This window comes from Artemia sp. Qi Xiang Cuo, chromosome 21, assembly GCF_049724085.1.
Source record: "Artemia sp. Qi Xiang Cuo chromosome 21, ASM4972408v1, whole genome shotgun sequence".
NCBI classification, from domain to species: domain Eukaryota; kingdom Metazoa; phylum Arthropoda; class Branchiopoda; order Anostraca; family Artemiidae; genus Artemia; species Artemia sp. Qi Xiang Cuo.
This window is the reverse complement of record NC_142814.1, coordinates 44,157,096-44,182,437: the sequence shown is the minus strand read 5'-3', so window position 1 is coordinate 44,182,437 and position 25,342 is coordinate 44,157,096. Positions and strand designations below refer to the sequence as shown.

General features: G+C 34.9%; 1 protein-coding gene across 1 annotated transcript in view; it reads left to right on the top strand.

The window, feature by feature from the left end:
* LOC148939602 (salivary peroxidase/catechol oxidase-like) overlaps positions 1 to 25,342 on the top strand; it is a 66,142-nt gene that overhangs the window by 21,766 nt on the left and 19,034 nt on the right. The window contains exons 6-8 of the mRNA XM_089107189.1: positions 11,517 to 11,732; positions 16,362 to 16,729; positions 19,214 to 19,604. Coding sequence (XP_088963315.1) covers positions 11,517 to 11,732; positions 16,362 to 16,729; positions 19,214 to 19,604 — 975 coding nt within the window. The remainder of the gene's footprint in view (positions 1 to 11,516; positions 11,733 to 16,361; positions 16,730 to 19,213; positions 19,605 to 25,342) is intronic.

Genomic DNA, 25,342 nt, shown 5'->3' with positions numbered 1-25,342 from the left:
TGAAATTGATGATTATTTGGTTAATTTATCATTTATTTTAAAAAAGATTTTAATATAATTTCTCGCAGTTTGAGTTGCTAGGGGTTTCAAACAAGCTTGAGGAGCTTTAAATTGGTAATTGGTCCAGATACCAATAAAAGATACATCTGGATGTGTGTTCGTTTGTTCCAGAATGGTCTCTCAGTGACCTCTGGGAGTTGATTGTGGAAGCATTGAAACACTTTTTGTATGTAAATAGTAATAGCTTGACTGGTATGCATGTATTTCACAGGTTTGACCTGACATAGGGTTACCATATAGATCTTATGGTAGAGGCGCCACCGTGCTGGGTAAAGAATGTAAAGCCTCGAAACCCGCTAAGGCCGGTGGTATTCTTCTGATGAGCCCTAAATGGAAGGTTTTACTAGGAAATATTTTGCTAGATTTAAGGTGCTTTTGTGGGTAATTTTACAACGACTTGGGTATACTGTTTGGTCCTAGGTAGTTGGATGGATGTGTAAGGTGAGAGCCTCGTTCAAGTGCACATTTGTCTCAATTGCTGGATTAGGACGACAGTTGTTTTTTTTTTTTTTTTTTTTTTTTTTTTTTTTTTTTTGCCAAGTAATTATCTCTTAAACATAATATGAATCCAGGTTGGATCTAGTGCTGGTGGAGGAATCATAAAAATTCCTCCCCGACGGACCTTAACCCTGGTCCAGGTTTTACCTGAAATTGATGATTATTTGGTTAATTTATCATTTATTTTAAAAAAAATATTTTAATATAATTTCTCGCAGTTTGAGTTGCTAGGGGTTTCAAACAAGCTTGAGGAGCTTTAAATTGGTAATTGGTCCAGATACCAATAAAAGATACATCTGGATGTGTGTTCGTTTGTTCCAGAATGGTCTCTCAGTGACCTCTGGGAGTTGATTGTGGAAGCATTGAAACACTTTTTGTATGTAATTTGTAATAGCTTGACTGGTATGCATGTATTTCACAGGTTTGACCTGACATAGGGTTACCATATAGATCTTATGGTAGAGGCGCCACCGTGCTGGGTAAAGAATGTAAAGCCTCGAAACCTGTTAAGGCCGGTGGTATTCTTCTGATGAGCCCTAAATGGAAGGTTTTACTTGGAAATATTTTGCTATATTTAAGGTGCTTTTGTGGGTAATTTTACAACGACTTGGGTATACTGTTTGGTCCTAAGTAGTTGGATGGATGTGTAAGGTGAGAGCCTCGTTCAAATGCACATTTGTCTCAATTGCTGGATTAGGACGACAGTTGTTTTTTTTTTTTTTTTTTTTTTTTTTTTTTTTTTTTTTTTGCCAAGTAATTACCTCTTAAACATAATATGAATCCAGGTTGGATCTAGTGCTGGTGGAGGAATCATAAAAATTCCTCCCCGACGGACCTTAACCCTGGTCCAGGTTTTACCTGAAATTGATGATTATTTGGTTAATTTATCATTTATTTTAAAAAAGATATTTTAATATAATTTCTCGCAGTTTGAGTTGCTAGGGGTTTCAAACAAGCTTGAGGAGCTTTAAATTGGTAATTGGTCCAGATACCAATAAAAGATACATCTGGATGTGTGTTCGTTTGTTCCAGAATGGTCTCTCAGTGGCCTCTGGGAGTTGATTGTGGAAGCATTGAAACACTTTTTGTATGTAATTTGTAATAGCTTGACTGGTATGCATGTATTTCACAGGTTTGACCTGACATAGGGTTACCATATAGATCTTATGGTAGAGGCGCCACCGTGCTGGGTAAAGAATGTAAAGCCTCGAAACCCGTTAAGGCCGGTGGTATTCTTCTGATGAGCCCTAAATGGAAGGTTTTACTTGGAAATATTTTGCTATATTTAAGGTGCTTTTGTGGGTAATTTTACAACGACTTGGGTATACTGTTTGGTCCTAAGTAGTTGGATGGATGTGTAAGGTGAGAGCCTCGTTCAAGTGCACATTTGTCTCAATTGCTGGATTAGGACGACAGTTGTTTTTTTTTTTTTTTTTTTTTTTTTTTTTTTTTTTTTTTGCCAAGTAATTACCTCTTAAACATAATATGACTCCAGGTTGGATCTAGTGCTGGTGGAGGAATCATAAAAATTCCTCCCCGACGGACCTTAACCCTGGTCCAGGTTTTACCTGAAATTGATGATTATTTGGTTAATTTATCATTTATTTTAAAAAAGATATTTAAATATAATTTCTCGCAGTTTGAGTTACTAGGGGTTTCAAACAAGCTTGAGGAGCTTTAAATTGGTAATTGGTCCAGATACCAATAAAAGATACATCTGGATGTGTGTTCGTTTGTTCCAGAATGGTCTCTCAGTGACCTCTGGGAGTTGATTGTGGAAGCATTGAAACACTTTTTGTATGTAATTTGTAATAGCTTGACTGGTATGCATGTATTTCACAGGTTTGACCTGACATAGGGTTACCATATAGATCTTATGGTAGAGGCGCCACCGTGCTGGGTAAAGAATGTAAAGCCTCGAAACCCGTTAAGGCCGGTGGTATTCTTCTGATGAGCCCTAAATGGAAGGTTTTACTTGGAAATATTTTGCTAGATTTAAGGTGCTTTTGTGGGTAATTTTACAACGACTTGGGTATACTGTTTGGTCCTAGGTAGTTGGATGGATGTGTAAGGTGAGAGCCTCGTTCAAGTGCACATTTGTCTCAATTGCTGGATTAGGACGACAGTTGTTTTTTTTTTTTTTTTTTTTTTTTTTTTTTTTTTTTTTGCCAAGTAATTATCTCTTAAACATAATAAAAACGCATGGTATCAACGTAAATTAGATAAAGAAGTGGGCCAAGCACTGAACCCTGAGGCACACCAGAATTAACGATAAAAGTTTTTGAAATAGAATTTTTTATAGAGACTCGAATTTTACGCTGGTTAAGATAAGATTCAAACCATTTCAGAATAACCCCTTGGATCCCCAAACGGCTTAGCCTATTTAACAAAATTTTATGAACCACCGTGTCAAAAGCCTTTTTAAAGTCTATAAACACTGAAAGTACCAGTACACTTTTTTCTAGAGCACCATTAATGAAATCTGTTAGGTACTGGACTGCATGTACTGCAGAGGGATTTTTCCTGAATCCAAACAGGGTATCACTAAGAAAACCGTAAGTAGTCAGATGGTTATAAAGCCGTCGATGCATCACTTTTTCATACAGCTTAGCAAATAGGAGCAATATTGAAATCGGCCTCCAATTAGACGGACCAGTCTTTGAACCCCCTTTGTGAAGCAGAATAACTTTAGCCTCTTTCAGACGAGTAGGAAATTCACCTTTCTTCAAAGAAAGGTTAATCAAATAAACAATACAAGGCAATAAATATACCATAACATGCCTGAACGCTTTCAGATTAATTCCATCATTCCCTGGAGAACTTGATTTTACCAATCCTATTATCTGTTTTAATTCTTCAACGTTCGTTTCATCTGCAGACATTTCCAATCCAACTCCCCTTTCATCACTAAACATCTCATTAATTTCATTATTTTCATCGTATGGATTCTCGCTTATTGATTCACCAATCTTAGAAAAATATTCACCAAACAAATTAGCCACCTCTTCATTTCCATCAACAAATTTACCATCAAAGATCAGACTAGCAGGAATCTCGGTCTCTTTCTTCTTATTTACGATTTCATTTATAATATTCCAAGTCGTGTTCGTATTGTCATCGTTTTACTTAAATTTCACTCCATAATATTCGCTGATGCATGACCGCCTTAGCCGATTTACTTTATTACGAATTTGTTTAAATTCAGTTAGATTTTGACTATGGTTCCTATTTAAGTAACTCAAATACAATGTATTTCTCCTTCTAATTAAGTCGAGTAGCTCCATAGTTACCCAAGGTTTCCGTGGTTCCTTTTTCCTCACCTTTATGCTCTTTACTGGACAAGTTCGTTCAAATATTGGCTACAATATGTCCAGGAACTTATCGAATGCCACAGAAGCACTTTCAGATTCTTCATAAACTGGTTTCCATGAAACAATACTTATTTCCTCTCTAAACTTCTGTAGGTTCTCTTTTTTTGCTGCCTTCTTTTAACCTTTGTCCTGTTCTGCTTTATCGCATATTGATATGAAGTTACTGCTACTATAGGAAAGTGATCGGAAACCTCATTTACTATAACGTCAGCATAACAGCTATGTAATACCCGGGATCGCACGAAAATATTGTCAATAAGTTTAGCTGACTGTCCTGTAACACGAGTCGGAATCCCAAATAATGGATAAAAATCATAACTGAAGCAAAGGTTTAAAAAATCCAAATTATCATTGTATAAACTTAAAAGATCAAAATTAAAATCCCCCATGCAAATGCACTCAAGATTACTCAATTCTACTGCATCCATTAAACGGCTAAAACCATTTTCAAATTCCTCCCAAACTGTGCTCGGTGGTTTAAAAACCTCAGTATTCAATATATCTTTTCTACCAACTTCCAGCTTAGCAGTAAGATATTCCAACTTACCTTAAATCCAAAATGATAAGTCTTCCCTTATTTTAGCAACAAAATGATCCTTAACCAAAAATGCCAAACCTCCACGTCCCATTCTCTCTCTATTTCTTACAATCAGCCTGTATCCTGGAAAATTATATAACGACAGAACATGTTCAGAAGTTAAAAAAGTTTCACAAAGGCCAACTACATCAAATTTACAATTCACATTATCAATTAACTGGAGAATTTCATAATACGTTGAAGTTACATGGCAATTCCAATGACACAGGCAAAACGATCTTGCATTTACCTCTAATCCTCAAGAAATCACATCCACATAACAACTATCTCTTTGCGGGGAAAAATCAGCATTTATACTTTCCGGAAGTAAATCATCATAAAGAACATCTCTCACTCTAAAAGGATTAATTATTTGAAAAAAAACTACGTTTTCTAAAGAGTTAAAGAGGCTGAGTTACAAGGTCGAACCTTAAAACGTACAGGGATTAGGAGGCACAGTTGGGGGGCTGCCGCCCCCCCAAACCCCCGCTTTCGCAGCCTTTAAATAAAAAAAAGTTTTTTAAACTGAAAGTAAGGAGCGACATTAAATCTTAAAACGAACAGAAATTATTCTGTATATGAAAGAGGCTGTGCCCTCCTCAACGCCTCGCTCTTTACGCTAAAGTTTGACTCTGTCTCACAACTTTATTTTTTAAAAGTTAAAGTTAAAGTTAAAGTTGGGGGGCTGCCCCCCCAAACCCCCGCTTTTGAACATTCTTGTGTTAAGGCTTTTAATTCCTGAATACTCAAATCACGTCGTACAGGGTGCCTCCTAATCCCTGTACGTTTTAAGGGTCGACCTTGTAACTCAGCCTCTTTAACTCTTTAGAAAACGTAATTTTTTCAAATAATTTAAAAAAGAAACTGAATTTCTTTTTTAAAGTTTAAATTCAGTATATAAAAAATTTGCTCTGACGGTGAATCGAACCTGGGTTTTCCGCCTGCCAGTCTGGAGTATCAACCGCTGGACTAAAGAGACAAAATTGTAATTGCTTTTAGTAAATGGAATCTATTTTCGATGCAAGCAAATTCCCACAAAACTTGATATTTGGTTTTTGAAAAACAGGAAAGGAGTGATCAGATTGAGCTGAAATTTCAAGGATAAGCTCCCAGGCCCCAGGAAAGATTATTCTCCAAATTTCAGCCCTATCAAACAACGCTAAAGGGGGTTGTGGTGGGAAAAATTAACATGGGCTATTATAGGAAAACGAGGTTCTTCGTAAATGTAAATTCGGGGGTTAATTTTTTCGGTCTGAAAATATCAAAAGGCCGTAACAGGTCAAATTCTGCTTCGAATGAGTCCTCATTCACCCGGATCAGTTGCCAACTGTGGCCTGTAGGCGTGGATAAGAAAAAAAAGAAATGATGATGAATTTTAAGTGGCTATATTTGGTTTTTTGAAAACAGGGAAGGAGTGATTGGATTGAGCTGAAATTTCGAGGATAAGCTCCCGGGCCCTAGGAAAGCTTAACCTCTAAATTTTAGCCCAATCGGACAACGTTAAAGGGGGGCTGTGGTGGGAGGGTTGAAACTTCCGGCCCAGTTTACCCCATGAAGATAAAGTCGGAGGAGGATGAAATTTTGCAAGTTTCTTAGTTTAAGCTTGGGCTACAAAATGCGATTACCGCCGTCTCTCTGCGACCTCTAGGACCTGAAATCGCTTAACATTGTGGTGGGTCGCCTTTTTATAGAGGCACAAGTGTGCCTCCTTGATTCTCTAGAAAACGCAATTGAGAGATATCACCCATTATCCTTACAAAATCCACTAAAAAAAAAAGCAACAAAACAGAGGTAAAAAAAAAGACACTTCTAACTAAATAAACTATGAAAAATTCAGTAAGTATCAGCTGGGCTATAGAGCCAACTTGGTGCGCTTTGGCTGGATAATTTCCCGAAAATGCGACCTTTGTCTGTCCAAACATTTTTCACACCGAACTTGTCCCATGCACTATTTAATATTGCCTTTCTACGTTTTGTAAGAAATTCACTAACATAAATTCCGGATCCAGCTAATTTTGATTTAGTTTTAAACACTTTGTACGCAAGTTCTTTTGATACCAACCTCACTAAAACTGGGGCCACAAGATCTGGATTTCTGCGGGCTAAATTTTGAAAATCTTCCGTAGAGTTGAGTCTGAAACGCTGAATCGACACAAAATACTCCCTAGTAATAATCGAAACTCCCATAGTTGACTTAACAAGGTTTAGGACAGTCATATCAAGATCTGAGCCAGGTGCCTGTCTTATTCCTGAGAATATCAGACAGTCTTGCATAGCTTCCTGTTCAAAATCATCAAGCTTGTTCTCCATTGTAAAAATACAATTTTCTAGTGCTTCAATTTGACTCTTTAGTCCTTTAAGTAAGTTTTCAATGCGCTCAAATCTCGGATTTAAATCTTGCACTATAGCGTCATACATTTCTGCAGCGATAATTTGGCTATTTATTTGAACAGTACCAGAAGACCCAGATTCAATGATTTGCGCTATTTTTTCTGCAACATGTTTTTCTATATCTGCCACTAGCTTAGTCTTAGTTATCGTAACTTCTTCCTGGGTCCCAGCTAACTGTTGAAAAGGTCCAGAAATAGACGAACTAGAAGAATTTTCAGACGTCCCTGTTCTTGCAAACTCTTTGTATATATTGGGGAAAGTCGCTACTTCTGTGAATGCTTGTCCTACCCTTTTAGTTTTCGATCTCTTTGCTTCATTAATATTCTCTGCATAAGAAACTAAGCAATCTTCACAAACTGTCTGCTTATCATGAGTACCGTAGCAGAATACTAGATAACTCAGTCCATTTCTAGTGGAATTTCTTCCAAGTATTCTAACTGGCCAAAGGGGGTAGGTAATAAACTTTGCTAAGGCAAGATCTCCGATAGTAAACATCTCTTGTTTAGTTAATCAGTCTATCAAGAAGCACATCGGTAAAAAAAAAGAGATATACCAGTCGTAATTGTGAACTTTTATAACTGCTGAAGGTCACTGTGTTAATTAAGTTCTTGCTAGTGTAATGATAAGTCCAAAAACAGGTGTTTACACTCTGAAGACTGGCAATGAAAATTTAATGTCCCGAGGGAATTTGAAATAGCCAGCAAAACGATAATCCGCTTATGAAAATAAATCCAAAATGAAACTCTACAAGGAAATTTCACAGCTTGAGCAGGGTTATATCCGAAAAATTTTTGGTGTTAACACCACAAAGTCTGAATCAATACAAGCATGCATATGGGAGTTTCAGGATTCACGATATAACAGTTGGGATTTGTGTAATATGGATGGAAAGGATGGTGCAATATTATGAGAATACATTCCATCTGGACAAGGCCGTATCCAGGAGGGGGGAGTTAGGGGGGTCTGAACCCCCCTCCCCCCGAAATGTTTGTCCGACTCATAAAAAACGTAACAAAAATGAATATAAACAAATTTCTATGCGTTTTTGAAAGTTTTTTGTACCCCCCCCCATCCCCAGAAACAAATTCTTTTGTAAAAAAAATCTCAAGTACGGCCATGTATCAGGGCATTAGAATTGTGAGGAAGCCCGTCTGCGAAGTGATGCACCATGAGCTTTGAGAGAGTGGAGAATCAATAGGACAAGGGAAGGGTGGGAGCATCCATAATGCGGGTGGACTTTTCATGACTTTTTACAAAAAAAAAAAATTGTTTACGATTTATTGTCCTTGTTTATTAAATTATTTGAAAAAAACTACGTTTTCTAAAGAGTTAAAGAGGCTGAGTTACAAGGTCAAACCTTAAAACGTACAGCGATTTAGAGGCACAGTTGGGGGGCTGCCGCCGCCCAAACCCCCCGCTTTCGCAGCCTTTAAATAAAAAAAAAGTTTTTTAAACTGAAAGTAAGGAGCGACATTAAATCTTAAAACGAACAGAAATTATTCTGTATATGAAAGGGGCTGTGCCCTCCTCATCGCCTCGCTCTTTACACTAAAGTTTTTTATTGTTTTAAAAAATAAAGTTGTGAGACAGAGTCAAACTTTAGCGTAAAGAGCGAGGCGTTGAGGAGGGCACAGCCTCTTTCATATATGGAATAATTTCTGTTCGTTTTAAGATTTAATGTCGTTCCTTACTTTCAGTTTAAAAAACTATTTTTTTATTTAAAGGCTGCGAAAGCGGGGGTTTGGGGGCGGCAGCCCCCTAAATGTGCCTCATAATCCCTGTACGTTTTAAGGTTCGACCTTGTAACTCAGCCTCTTTAACTCTTTAGAAAACGTAGTTTTTTTCAAATAATTTCTGCACGTTTTTGTACAGTTTATTACTTATTATTGCTTGACTAACTGTTAGCTGATTGTGTCAGGAGTTGAAGTTGGGGGCTGCCGCCCCCGAACCCCCGCTCTTGAACATTCTTGTGTTAAGGTTTTTAATTCCTGAATACTCAAATCACGTCGTACAGGGTGCCTCCTATAGAAAACGTAATTTTTTTTCAAATAATTTAACAAAGAAACTGAGTTTCTTTTTTAAAGTTTAAATTCAGTATATAAAAAAATTGCTCTGACGGTGAATCGAACCCGGGATTTCTGCCTGACAGTCTGGAGTATCAACCACAGGACTAAAGAGACACAATTGTAGTTGTTTTTTAGTAAACAGAATCTATTTTCGACGCAAGCAAATTCCCACAAAAATTGATATTTGGTTTTTGGAAAACAGGGAAGGAGTGATCAGATTGAGCTGGAATTTCGAGAATAAGCTCCCAAGCCCCAGGAAAGCTTATCCTCTAAATTTCAGCCCGATCAGACAACGTTAAAGGGGGGTTGTAGAGGGAAAAATTAACATGGGCTATTATAGGAAAACGAGGTTTTTCGTAAATGTAAATTCGGGGGATAATTTTTTCGGTCTGAAAATATCAAAAGGCCCTAACAGGTCAAATTCTGCTTCGACTGAGTCCTCATTCATCCGGATCCGTTGCCAACTGTGGCCTGTAGGAGTGGATAAGAAAAAAAAGAAATGATGATGAATTTTAAGTGGCTATATTCGGTTTTTTGAAAACAGGGAAGGAGTGATCGGATTGAGCTGAAATTTCGAGGATAAGCTCCCAGGCCCTAGGAAAGCTTAACCTCTAAATTAACCAATCGGACAACGTTAAAGGGGGGCTGTGGTGGGAGGATCTAAACTTCCGGCCCAGTTTACCCCATGAAGATAAAGTTGGAGGAGGATGAAATTTTGCAAGTTTCTTAGTTTGAGCTTGGGCTACAAAATGCGATTACCGCCGTCTCTCTGCGAACTCTAAGACCTGAAATCACTGAACATTGTGGTGGGTCGCCTCTTTATAGAGGCACAAGTGTGCCTCCTTGATAAAGTGTGTCCTAAAAATTATTCATAACTAAGCCATATCGTTCTCTTACCTTTTAGAATTCCAGAGCTAATAACTTTAAAAAATATAAATTTGTAAATTGGTATATAAATTTGGATTTAAAGATATAAATTGGCAAATATTTGTTCGGTTTTCAACAGTTCCATGGACTAATAGCAGAACCAGAGATTTTTTTTTTTTTTTCATTGAGTCTCTTATCCCATTTAAACTCGGAGACTCTTGACTTGTCACCTTCAAAATCTATATTTATTCCTAATCCATACAAACAAAGAAATATTTCGAAATTATTTGGTGCCACATGTTAATAAGCTTTACAAAAGCTGATCGTTTCCTCTTACGTTTTTACGGTTTAACCCACCGATTCTTGCATTAAAATTTAATCCATTTTAAATTGTGTTTCATTTTTACGCTTTTTGCCTTCATTTATTCCAAGTCTTTAACGACTGTTTCGTTCATAACCTGTATTTTATATTTGATAGATTTTCATTATCTAGATTTTTTTTATTCCTAACCTTACTCCAAGAATTCAATTGTTATTAGTTCAATATTTATTTTTATTTGCCTATCTTTTACTCCCTTTTTGTATGTACTCTTATGCGTACCTTTACCCATGGATACATTTGTCTTACCCATCTTGTCTCTTATTCATTCTGTTTTGATTTTATGTTTTAGTGCTATTTCGTTCTGTTATTTAATTTCTAATTAGTACTTTTAGTTTTGTTTTTTACGTAAAACGTAGGTTTAGTATTTTCGCTATTGAGAATTGTTTTTGAAATAAAAATCGTATCTAGCTCATAATCACTTAGATAACCATGTATTTGAATTAGGCGTAGTAGCTCATTCTTGTATGTAAAATATTGTTGTTACATAGATTAAAATAACAGTAAAATTCTTAAATTTTAAACATCCTTGTAGTTGAACGGTTTGGAACACCTACTGCTCATCTTTTGATTTTTTTTTTATTCTTTGAATTTTCTTAGAAATGACCGTGTTAAACCACGGGTTATACAATGTTGGTGGAGGGCTCATTTGAAATGAGATCGTCGTAAAAAACTTTTTTAAGTAACAAAAGAGATCATAGAACAGCAAAGTGGCATTTTATGTCAGGTTATGCCACAGAATATCTCTTTTAGCATGCAGAGAGTCAAAGGATCAGAAAACAGAAATTACAATAGACCCAATAGACTTTGCATGGTTTAATTTTGCAGCCTTAAAAGTGAGGTTTAGAGTTACCATCTTAACGAACCACAGCTAGCCGCAAAATTAAAAAAAAAAATTGTTGAAATTTAAACATCCTTGCAGTTGAATGGTTTGCATCATCTCATTCACATTTTTGTAATTGCAGCGAAAAATGGCTTGAATCCAGTACAAGCAGGCATTGGTTTGCAGCGATTTGATGTACGAGAAACAGTTCTGCGAACTGTTTAAAAAAAAAATTAAAAAAAAATTGTTGAAATTTAAACATCCTTGCAGTTGAATGGTTTGCAACATCTCATTCACATTTTTGTAATTGCAGCGAAAAATGGCTTGAATCCAGTACAAGCAGGCATTGGTTTGCAGCGATTTGATGTACGAGAAACAGTTCTGCGAACTGTTTAAAAAAAAAATTAAAAAAAAATTGTTGAAATTTAAACATCCTTGCAGTTGAATGGTTTGCAACATCTCATTCACATCTTTGTAATTGCAGCAAAAAATGGCTTGAATCCAGTACAAGCAGGCATTGGTTTGCAGCGATTTGATGTACGAGAAACAGTTCTGCGAAATGCCTGCCCAGCTCAACCCTTTTGCTCCTTTTCCAGCAAATATAGAACTATGGATGGTTCTTGTAACAATAAGCTTCAGCCAAACTGGGGTAAGGCAGGAACACCGGTGGAAAGGATCTTACCACCTTCTTATGCCGATGGTAAGTACCTTTTTTTATCGCATTATAGTTTAATGGCGTTTCTATCTGGCTAGAAATCTGGGAGTATCGGTCTTATATAAATATGATCAATAGTGTGTAAATCTTACACATTTATGCAGGAACTTATGTATTTATATTACGTATATTTAAATTGTGTGCAAATTTCGTAGAAATTTCATTGTTTTTCAAAAGAATTGTTTTTTTTATTGGAATTACTAGATAGCTAAAAGCTTGGCAGCTCTTAGAATACTAATAATTTATAACATGAACAAACTTATGGGCAAAAAAAGTGTATACAGTACACGTTAATCCCTTATCTATAGTGTTTATTAGCGTAACAATGAATAGTGATTCTTTTGGTTAAAAGTTCATTTCGTTTGCTCTGAGTTAACTTTTTAATACCACTACGAATACAGGAGGAAAGGGAGATATTGAATTTTTTTTAGGAATATGATGACTACTAAAGGAGGACCTAATGATACCATTTCTTTTCCTTAGCAACAATCAAAGAACATGTAATAACAGAATAATCCAAAATCACCGACAAAACTGCCTACAAACTAGATGGACCCGTCACTCTTAGACCCGTCGGAAAATGCTTCTTTTAGAATCTATAACACCTCTCAGATTCAGTGGCAGATCCAGAGAGAGAGCGAGGGGGCTCACTCCCCCCCCTCCCCCCTAACATAGTCTAAAGTAGTGTAATTAACTTAATTAACTCAAGTTTGCGTTAATTAGACTTGCTCCTAATGCAAGTTTACCGGATCAACCTATTTTGAGCACCCCCCTCCTAATTTTTTTCTCGGATCAACCTATTTTGCACCCCTTATAAAAGAAATCCTGGATCCGCCCCAGCTCATAATTTGGTTAATTTTCAGTATTTTCATTCAATTTACCATTTCTGGGTTTTCTGCAAAATCCCCAACCTGTGCAGTATTTTAAGAACTCAAGTAATAAAATGTCAATGCTTCCGAAGCTCCCTTCCTTCAGATCTAAAAAATGTAATTATTCTATCTTAGTATAGTTGGAAGATTTGCCTTATATTTATTTGGACGTCACAGAAAAGGTTCAAACAGGCAGGGATAAACTAGATTAATTGAATAACTGAATGATTGGCAGTAATTCTGTATTTTCCAATTAAGTTGTAATCGAATCGTGACTTATTTTCCCATATGAAAAATAATCATAAGCGAATCATATATGCCCTTTTCTTGCAATTTTCTTGCCTTTTCTTGCAAAAACGGTTAAACAAATAATGTAAGAGAAAGATATTTTTACTGTTGCAGCTTGTTGGTGAGGAAGAAGTCGATGACATAGGAGGGCTTGTGGGGTTTAATTGCTTTGGCCGTACATTGTACCTTGATATAAGGAACGCATTCAAAGTAGCTGACAGCATTACTTCAGTCGTGTTCAAGGTCCTGTCATCTTTGGTAGAAGCTGTCAGATAGCTCACAATCTTCTTCACTAACACAGTTTGACTCTAGGCATAATTAAACACGCTAAAACTCACAGCTACTGAATCACGGCTTTATTCCAAAAGGGCGGAGATATAAGCAACTCAAAAGGCCCCTGCTGCATCATTGCTAGCATCATTTCTTGAGCCCATTGAAGAAATGACAATTAGAGTTCAATCTGAAAAAGGTGTCACGTCATCTATACATATTTATCAATTATGGATCTAATGAGCTTACTTGAACCAGAATCACGTACATACCCACGCAACAGGTTCGTTCTTATTCTAGCTAATCCATTTAAAGCAGCCACGATAAAAAGATAGAACTAGTAAGTGATATGAACTTCATCATTGCGACAATACCTTACCCTTGTTTCCGGCTTGGATAATACAGTGTATTTGAAATAGAGAAAAGCCATATTTTTCCCAAGCTGCGTAAGAACCTATCCTATCTCTGGTAAAAACTAGAGATAGGAAGGATACGGGTCCTTAAAATGATCAATTGTCCTGGCCATCAAGCGTCCTTGTTTTTGTGTTTCAAGAGATCCAAAATTCCAAACCCCTACTGTTCAATAATAACCCATATATATCTAGCTTAGCAGCTATGAGACAAAGAGAAAAGCCCATTGGCCTATTAGGAAGAAAGCGACTGTAGCATCATTATGAAGAATTTGTTTGCGTTTCCCGGCATTGAGATTTTTGCAGCGTTCCGTATCCCGGCGTTCAGTGTTACAGGAAAAATTCTGGTTATGATATGGATATCAGTAACAACAAAAGATTTTTTTAATCATGGTTTTTGCAGTGTATTTTTTGACATGTTTGCTAAATTTTTGTTATTTTTTACTACCTTAAATTGAAATCTATTTATCGTTGAACTTAAATTTGTCGTCAAACTAAAATTACTTAAAAAAAATATGGAAGACCATAATTGAATTATATTTAGACAAAAATGATGAGTTTAATTACTGAATCGGGAAACTGAAGGAAACTGTCAATTGTGCATCCATGCATACAGGACATAAAAACTCTAAATCCATCAACTTTTGCTGATACTAAGCCTCGATTTTCTTTTCATCTTTCAGTGTTTAATCCTATCTTTCAGTGTTTCAGTGTTAATCCTATTCATGCTCTTGGGGTATACCAAATTAGGAGCACCCCTAAATTATGGAGGGTTGACTCCAATCCCCCCATTCCACCTCCTGTTTGAAGGGCCAAAAAACAGAGATCAGCACCGCCTGTTTGGACCTTGTGGGTCTACTGCCGTCAAACTTATCTACTTGCTTACCAAATTAGGATTGGCCCTGTTGTTTTATTAATTTCTGGAATTTAATTCTCTTGAAATGGTTTACTGCTCCCAGTAGTGTCAATTGAGGAAACGGGTGGATTGAAGCATTTGGCACAGTCCCTCCCCCTCAGATTTTTAAAACTAAGTTTTCCGGGTATTTCATTTTTGGTTACCTTTTTATGGTATTTTAATAGAGAAAACCTTCTCTAGCTTTTGAGCATATATGCTGCCCTCGACACACATTTTTTTGAATTACTGTCACTATTAGCTCCTCCAAAATTCATATTCTTGTAAAAAATTCTTTGGAAGCTAAACTTCTGGCAGCTGCAATCAATTTTATGGATTGTATACTAAAACAAAATTATTCTATTTGTCTAGAACCTTCCTTTTTTTATAGCTGAAAAATATAAGCCGAGTAATCAGGGCCGAAGTATCTAATAGGCTAGTTCGAGATACCGTGTGTCCTGCCGTGACACCTATCTCTTATGATTTTGCAGAAGCATTTTGAATAGACATTTTTTGTGGGTGGGAATTAATATTAATAAAAAAAAAAACAGAAGAAAAAGTTTTAAAAAACCTAATTTAAGTAGAAAAAACTTTGAGTATGATTTAAAAGATTTTTTTTGTTCTAGTAGAAGTGATGTGCAGGATCAAATTGAGCCATTGATTCATGTAGAAACATGACCTTAGTTTTTCCTAACTTTTTAAGTTTCAAGCTCAATTTTGCTCAAGTATCTTTAAAACAGTTCCTCAATAGGCTCTTAGGCTGACTTTTCGTAGGATAATGAAAAACCACTTTTCATTGTATATAATTTACGTTCTTTTTTTTCTTCGAAAAATGGGTTTTCCGGTAATGATATTTCTTTTGCTCTTCAAAATTCATTTCGAGCAATCTGTTTTTGTGTGTGTGTTTTTTTTTATAGATTGCTGCTAACGCCAAATAGCTCATTTGTAAATGTCTGTTTTTTTTTATTTTCTATCCCTTTTCAATAAGAATTTTCTCTCTCTTTGATACAAAAAAGGCTTCACTGTAGAAGTGAAACTTTTCACATCTACAGCAACATTTTTTTTTCATTTAAAGGCATATGGGTTTTTAGAAGAGCTAAAGAATTTCGGAGACCACACTGCCTTTCCATGACGATAAATAACAATTCAAATAGGGATAAAATCCTTTTAATAGATAGTGATGATGATAAGTGTGATAGAAATTTACAAAAATACCAGATAGTTTACTACTGATTTGTAGTTTTACTACTGATGATGGTCACTGCATATGTGACCGAAATATCTTGTATTTTTGTGAATTTCTATCACTGTTATCATCATCACTGTCTATTAAAAGGATTTTATCCCTATCTGAACTTTTATTTATCGTAGAAGAGTTAAAAGAAGACAGCTTTGCTGTTAGTCATGGTTGCGCAATGGTTGTAACCTAGTAAAGAGCAAACCACATCCCATAAATGCTGAGATAATAAGAAATGGGTATTTAAGGAAACTGTCTAGGAACAATGATTTTTCATGCAACATTGTTTTGAAAATGATAATTTTTATTGAGAGTCAAGAAAAAAATTATATGCGAAAGTAAATTTTTTAGGATTCTAAAAAGAACAAAAACCCTCAAGAAGAACACCATTGAAATTGCCATTCTCAAAAACCCTTAAATGGAGGCACATAGTCCTCCACCTTGAAAGGTAAAATAAATTAAATTTTCGGATTGGATAGCACTGATGTGAGCCTTATTATTTTTTCACCCAGGGACGAATATATCAAATTCGTAGTTGTACTTTATCGGATGAGGCTGTTTCTGAACGGAAATGAAAGTATATACTTGTCGTTTTTAATAAATTTATGAACTATTTAAAAAAAACTGTAATTTTTTTTTTAATCTAAGGTATATGGACTCCCAAGAGAGCTAAAAACGGAGCAGAACTTCCAAATGTGAGAGCAATCCGTAGCAGAGTACTTTTTGACGAAGATCATCCTTGGAATGACGCAACACATATGTCAATGCAGTGGGGACAGTTCTTAGACCATGATTTATCGCATGTTCCCATGTTCAGATCACCAAACGACTCAGTCATTCAATGTTGTTCATCCAAAAATGAGCTACTTTCGCCGAAAAAGAAGCATAGACATTGTTTTGAAATTGAAATACCATCAAATGATAAGTTTTTTAAGTCAATGGGTGTGCGGTGTTTAAATATGATTCGCTCAGTGGTAGCGCCGAGGGCTGATTGTCGCTTTGGATATGCGGACCAGGTATTTTATATTTGTATCAAAATTAAACATTATTTCTACTTTATTGCCAAATTATTGTGGGTTAATTGTAAAAAATTGAAGCTAATGATTAAATCACGTAGTTAAATTTCATTTATTCTAAAATTAATATATAGTTGCACAAAAGTATGATATTCAGCCAGGCAGTAGTATCCTTTTAATCGACCCAAAAATGTTCTTCCTGAAGAAATATTAAAAGAACTATTGGGCTTTTATTTAAAAATATTAATACAAAATCAGTTTCACCTAAAAAAAAAAAAAAAAAAAAAAAATGCTTCCAGCCAATATTAGAACAAGCATATCCAAAATCTAAAATCATATGCGCTTAGAAAATCAACAGACAGAAACAGGCATTAATACCTCGATAGAGCATTCCCTAATAAAATCCTGGAGAGGTATACGATTTTTTTGTGGTAAATTAAATTTGTTATGGGATATTTTTTCAGACTTAGATTTAGAGTCGATTTCCTCAAAAATAACAAGTGTAACGATTAGTAAAATCCGTGTGGCGCTTAATTTTTCGTTTTACCGTATTAAGATATTTAAAAGGTTCTATTATTTCTGCGGGGGGGGGGGACTCAAATACATTATGTCATCTTTTGCTACAACCATTAATAACTGAGAAGCGAAGCTTTACCTAAAAGAAAGTGGTCCTTAGAAAAAACAAAAAATAACCAAAACGCATTTTTTAATTCTTCGCTCTCCCTTAAATGCTTTTTTAATTAACCGCGTAATGCTAAGGTTTGAGTTTTGACTAAAAACCAGACAAAATTAGATGAGTTTTGTTAAATTCTATTATGAACGTGCCACAAATTTGCGGCTGATAAAGCCCCACCCGCGAACTTATTTAGTAGCTAATATTTGCTCATATCCTAGTACCACACTGCCCTACCTGCTGTTCTTCTTTCTTTGACTTTTGTCTTTGCAGTTTGCTCGTTTTACTTTTTCGTTTTAGTTTTTTTATGTTCCCTGAGGTTTAACGGGTTATTGTCTTACTAGTGTATAGGGTTTAACCACATGTTTATGTTATGTCTAAGAGTTATAATTTCCTAATTCCTATTATTTACTGCCAGCATGTCTAATTATTTCTATTTACTAGAATATTTTAGTTTTACTTTATAGTTTTGGTCACTGTTCTTCATTTAGTTTGAGGGTGGATACAGGTCTGTTGAGTGTACTTTGAGGGATTCAACAGAGGGTTTTGACGGGATAATCTTTTTGTGAAATAATTCCAATAGATATGCAGTGCCAAACAAGTATCTTGAATTCTCTGTGGTAGATTGGATCTACTTGCAATTAATCGGACAAGGCTCCATGACTATATTTTTATCTGCCATAAATAATATTTTTCTAAGAAAAGAAAGCCCTGATAAGTAGCTGACTTTACACACTTGCAGAAGAGAGTCAATGAAGTTTTAGCTGCACTGCAGTCTACCTTGTTACCTATATTGTGAAGCCTTTGGTGTGGTATCGGCAAACTTTCAGATTCCAGTGTAAAATGGGCAGCCTTAGAAGTCCTACCTCAGACTAGAAGTTCTACCTCAATAAACGTAACTCATTCTATACCTCAAACTTAATACAACAGTTTTTTTTCAATGAAGAGAGAATGTAACCTGTAAAATTGAGCTTTCTTTCTGCTCAATATCCTTCAATAACAGCCTACCTAGATTCTATCACCTTTTGTAGATACATGTTTTCATATGTTTTCATGTTTTCATGTCTCAAAGGTTAAACGGGTGAAAAGTTTTTAGAATTCACTCATTCTGCTTATCATTTTAGAGTTTAAGCTCAAGAGTTTTATGTTTATGGAGTCTAGGTAGTTGATCATGAAGTTCATTATTATGATAAACTTTTTCACTAGACACAAAACTGACAAGCCTACGAAGCAATAATTATAATTCAAAATACTCAACGTGTCCGATGGTCATTCAAAATGCTCTAGATGCTTGGATCTAGAGCAAACATCTAGGATGTTTCATTTCTTACGTCATATCATATGTATTTGGAATTCAATTTCTAAAGAATTAACTTTTAACGTCTGTCGAATATTACATTTTTAAAATAAAGGATTGGTATTGTTATGTTTTTTTCTAGTCTTGTATAACATTTTTGTTTTCATTATAACGTACTTTTTTCTCATTTAGTTTCACAGCTTTTATCATTTTTGCATCTTGTTCTTTTTCCATCTCAATTATGTTCTTTTTTCCTTGTGATAACTGGAATCTATGTTTTGTATCTTATAAATATCGTTAAGATTGATCTCTTGCCTACCTTTTAACCCTTTTCAATCCCTTTCTTTTTTCACTTTTTAGTCTCACCCAAACTAAACCATGGGCTACTGTTCTAATCTTGTCAGGATGCATATATACATGCTGAATAAACAAGTGAGATGAATTAATTTCTACATGCAAGAATAAAAACAAACAAGTAAAAAATAGCTGTTAAAACTGCGTTACTTACTTTTAGATGAATGTTATTTCTCACTTCATTGATGCATCTCATATATATGGCAATGATGACGAAACTGCCCAAAAACTACGTGAATTAAAGCGTGGTCGACTGATTGTCCAAAAGTTCAATGGGAAGGATTTTCCACCCGAAGATCCCTCCGCAACCAACTGCATCCGTGACCCAGGCTCTAAGGGCTGCTTCACAAGTGGAGATGACAGAATGAACCAAGTTCCAGGATTGACTGCACTTCATGTCCTATTTCTAAGGGAACATAATCGACTGGCAGGCCAATTAGAAAAGTTGAATCCTCACTGGAGTGATGAGAAAATCTTTCAAGAAACTAGGCGAATAATGGGTGCTTTAATGCAAAGAATTACTTACAATGAATACCTTCCAGTTGTCCTAGGTAATATTTATTTACTTTTGGAAGAACGTTAAATTATTTACATATTTTGCATAAGCTATTTAAAATCAATTGCTGGGCTTGTTTTCAAAAATAGTCAGGTGCGAGTCTCAAGCTTGTAACTAAAAGTTCTTCATTTTTACAACTAAAATTCATTGCCTATTTCCTGACCAAAAGTCCTAAACTGGGCAACACTGATGTTTTCTCCACCTCCATGTGAATGTTACTTCAAATGTTTTGTAGAGACATAAGCTATTTGCAGATTTTGCTAGTTACTATTAAAAAGTCACAGTATTTTTTCAAAAAAAGGTCACAAGTCGAGTGCAAGTCTACAGGATCCTAAATAAAAGCTATTCTTTTTTTCAACTAAAAATTTTAACCATTTCCTAATGAAAAGTCACAAAATGGGCAACACTGTCCATTTCTCAGATATATTGTAAATGTGGGGATAAATAAAAGATCAAATAGGGGAAAATCCTTTTAATAGACTGTGTTTCACAAACAGTGATAGAAATTCACAAAGATATTTCGGTCACATATGCAGTGGCCGTCATCAGTAGTAAAACTAAAATAAAAAAATTTGAAACAATAGTTTAAAAACGAAATAAAATAAAACTCCATATTGTTTGATTCTCTAATTCTTTTCAAAGCAAAGGCGGAAGCTAGCCTCTTTGACCTTCCTGGATTTAGCGTTCATTAGCGTTCAATGATATAACACTTGGTTAGAGGTCAACTACTTTCGGTGAATTGAACTTTACTCTATCATATTTTAATAAATTATCGTAGATATTGTAAGTGTGGGCCCACAGAGAAGCAGAGAATTCACTTGTAAAGTTTTTGTGACTCAAACACTTTTGCTATTTATGCTGGAATATAAAAAAAAAAAATCCCTCGAGGCTTGGAAAACTAGAATTATTTGTCTTTCCGTCCATTGCATTTACTTATGGTCTAGATCCCTTGCTCAAGAACAATTTAAAGACATTTATGAAAGTTTAGACTAATTTTATTTCCAAAAATTGGGATTTGCATGACTAGCTTGTAAAAATATAAGGTAATTATAAGGTAATCTAAAATATAAAATATATAATAAAAATATAAGGTAAATATAAGGTAATCCCAAACATAAGGTAATTGAATGAAAAGATTCTTTAACACTGAAGTATAAGACAATACTTCTGTTTTATACTTCTGTCGAAACTTCATGTTTTTTTTGGGGAATGCTTAAAAGAGGATTTAGCTTCAATTTTGTCTATAGTGAAATATGATCATCATAGGTGATAAATAGAGATAATGATTGGGTCTGGAGCTTTTTGTTCTTAATAGTATTCTGACTAACCAAATTTTTAAATAATAATTTTTTTTGCTAGAGCTGGAAGCTTATAAGAACTTAGGTTCAAATCCTGGAGGATTCATAAAACAAAATTTTCTCTCTAGCTTCTTTTTTTCTGATATTTGAATTGATTTTTAAATCGTAATAAATGGAAGCGTTTTTTCAATTATTAACATCGCAAAGTTGTGTTAGACAGAATGTCCATTTTCGATAGGACTACCGTTAATATTAAATTAAAAAAAACGACTTTTTACAACTGAAAGTAAGGAGCAACATTAAAAATTAAAACGAACATAAATTATTACGTATATGAGGGGTGTTGCCGCCTCCTAAATACCTCGTTCTTTATGCTAAAGTTATACAGGTGTAAAACGTATCTTCGCCTCCATTTAAAATTCCTTTCCCTCACAAAAAATTCCTCCATGGAAATATATTTCCATATTACCCTCTCCCCCTCACCGGAAATCCCCCCCTAAAAAATATCTGCATACTTCCCAATAGCCAATACTAGATGTAAACAATGGGCAAAGTCCATAGCTTAGGCCCTTCCCCTCAGGTTTGTGGGGGGTTTGAGTCATCCTCAAAGGCAAAGTTATTAAATATTTCGAATCAGGTGAACAAAACGACTATCTCAAAATTTTGATCTGACGACTCTGAGAAAAAAGGTTCTTGGAGGGGGGATTGCTACCCTTCAATATTTTTGGTCACTTAAAAAGGGTGCTTGAACTTTTGATTTTCTATAAAATGAACAGTCTCTCGGCCTTCCAAGATCAATGGTTCAATACGATCACCCCTGGGGGAAATAAAAGGAAAAAAGATCTGTGATCTTGCTTCTGGCAGAAAATACAAAATTCCACATTTTGTATATATGAGTTTGAAACCTCAAAAGTAGGGATCTCTGATATGCTTATTCTGAAGGTATGAATTTCATTAAGATTAATTAATGTTTTGCGGGTTTTTACCCTCTTTTTGAAATTAGGCAAAATTTCTCAGGTTCGTAACTTTTGATAGGTAAAATTAAGCTTGATAAATTTCACATATTTTGAGTAAGCCTCTAAGTTCGAATCTTTTAATGTATTCATTATTATTAAGCCTCTGTTTCTTAGGTTTTTGGTCGCTATTGAGCCGCATCGTTACCACAAACAGTTTTAAATTTGCTTCTAAACTATTATATACTTATTGCTATTACATAAACTTATAAATTTTTAACATAACGAAAATCCGTCAGAACCGCTAACCGTCAGAAAGTCGACAGTCATGACATCGACACGTCATAACATATAAAAAAAATGTCATAACGAAAATCTGTCAGAACCACTAACCGTCAGAAAGTCGACAGTCATAACATCGACACGTCATAACATCTAAAAAAAATTATAACGAAAATCCGTCAGAACCACTAACCATCAGAACGTTGACAGTCATAATATCGACACATCATAAAATCTAAAATAAGTTTCATAACGAAAATCCGCCAGAACCACTAACCGTCAGAAACTCGACAGTCATAACATCAACACGTCATAACATTTAAAAAAAAAATTCATAACGAAAATCCGTCAGAACCACTAACATCGACACGTCATAACATGCAAAAAAAATTTTCATAACGAAAATCCGTCAGAACCACTAACCGTCAGAACGTCGACAGTCATACATCGACAAGTCATAACATGTAAAAAAAAAATTCATAACGAAAATCCGTCAGAACCACTAACCATCAGAAAGTCGACAGTCATAACATCGACACGTCATAACATCTAAAAAAATTTTCATAACGAAAATCCGTCAAATCCACTAACCGTCAGAACGTCGACCGTCATACATCGACACGTCATAACATCTAAAAAAAATTTCATAACGAAAATCCGTCAGAACCACTAACCGTCAGAACGTCGACAGTCATAACATCGACCCGTCAGGTTGAGACACGTACAAAAGGTTGAGATAGTATTATGAACATGAAATTTCATTTTCTTGATAGTCTTTACCTATCCGGTTAGTCAGGTAGTCGTAGGTAGGGGTAATTGATATTACCCCTACTTACTTATTATATTAACTTATTATTATATTAATATTAATAATATATTATATATTATAATATATTATATTATATAATAATATATATTATAATAATATATTATAATTATATTAATATATTAATAATATTATATATTATTATTATATTAACTTATATTAACTAACTGATATTAACTTATTATTGAAAAAGAATAAGTTTTAGAAATTCACGGCCATGAGAAAGAAGTTATTGTAGAAAAAAAACATTTGGATGCAGAAAAAAGATGTTTGTGCTCAAGAAGGGAATGAAACTCTAAAAAATAATGCTAGCCCTTTATTGATAGGAGAACCTTTTAATCAAAATATGTGAACCTTTGATGTTATATTCAATCTTTTTCTGTCAACGTAAATGTCGGCATCTTATAAATATCGTGTTTGGTTATCATTTCTGTTGGCAACGAAAAAAAACAAAGGAAGATATTATACAGTTTTCTTATGTTATCAAAAGATGACATTTACTAAAACAGAGAATTGATCAAACGCAGTACTTTTGACATAAATACAAATCAAATAAACAAATTCACTGTCTTGCCGAGATGGAACGAAGCATATTCTATTTTATATGTTATTTTGTCAAGCTTTTTAAATTCGTCCCTTTTAAAGGCTTTAAGCTGTTGATTTGTAAAAATGGTTCAATCATTAGTCTGAAACTAGTCGATATGCATAGCTCGATATGCGACAAGTTTTTCCCCATGGAAATTTTATTCTTGGTAAGGGTGGTCCAGACCTTCACACGGAAGAAGGACTCCAGACCTTATCTGCAAGTGTTAATTGTACATAGGTACATAAACTTGTTATTATTAAATGAAGGTTCCAAAAATTCGGTTTTTGAACTTGAGCTAAAACCTTCTAGAATAAGTTACATCCCTCCTCCTAGAGGAAAAATGGAAAACAGGAAAAAATGGAAGGCCTGAATATGTGACATATTCACTGTGTTCATCAATAAATAAAAACACAAAATTCCACGTCATCAAAATAGTATGACCATTTTTATTGAGAGTAAATTTAGCTCTCATTTTTTGAAACAACTAACCAAATGACTTTTTGTTCCTAGCCCCAGGGAAAACCACCCCACCAAGAAATATAACAAAAACAAAACATTTCATCTTAATTCAAAATTTCACACAATTATGTGTTTATATTTCAAGTCCATTACACTTAAATTTTTAAAAACTAATTAGTTACCTCACTAACTAGTCCATATCAAGCGCACTATTTGGTCGTAAGAGGTTGTGACTTTGAGCAACAAGCCCTACCTTATCTGCCTACAATATTAAGTCCCATATAAGCTCCTTGTTCCATAGCCATTTCATCATGCATCTCTTGTATAAACAAATACTCTTATTTAAGCTCTTTTGCTAATACAATTCCTGTTATTTTCTTTACCAAAGAATTACATTTCTAGTTAGGAAACAGTAATGAAACAGATTTCCGAAAAAGATATAGCTTTTATCGATTCAGTGATGGATATCCAAATACCTATAGTGAATCTATTATTCCCTCAATCAAAAACGGTTTCCTATTTCATTTTAGAAAAAGCAATACTTTGCGATTTCATTCACTGTAATGTCCTACAGCATTTTTTTCCCCACGTTACTCATTGTAAGTTATTGTGTCTGTCTTGACTGGCTTTGGAGGGATTTTAGGTCCCTAATATAATGTCGTTATCTCCCTTAGGACCAGTCCTATCAGAAGGGGATCAGCGAACTCCCTAATATTTTATTAACAGTATTTTTAAGAGCTAGCGCCATCAATCCAATGAAATGGAAAATCTAGACGGTAGGGGGAAAATATATTTTTTGAAATACGGAGAGAGACAGTTTTTCCTTCATTGATAACACCAAAAAACGTATTTTCAGTGAGCATAAATTTATGAAAAGAACCCCACTCACTGTATTTGATACCACTGATAAGCAGTTTTTTAATCATATACCTATAACACGTGATTCCCAAGAAGCTGAAAAACATAGAGAAGTTCAATTAATTTGAACCACGATATTAACATGATTTTCTTAAAATATAATCTCTTTTTTTTTACCTAATTTGCTTTGCAGGGACGGATCTAGATCAAAATCTTGGGGGGGGGGGCGTGGTCAATGTGCCAAAGTGGCCAATAATTGAAAAATTTATTCTAAAAAAAGAGTGACAAACATTAAAAATCAAAGGGAAAGATAGCGCCAGCAAAAATCTTGGAGGGGAGAACCCCCTGGCCCTCCTGGATCTACCAGTGTCTGCTTGGTGCTTTTTTGCTGTCTGTGTGCTAATGCACACAGACAGCACTATATTCTGTAAACATTTTTCCCCCTATTTTTCTCAACTTTTTATTATTCTG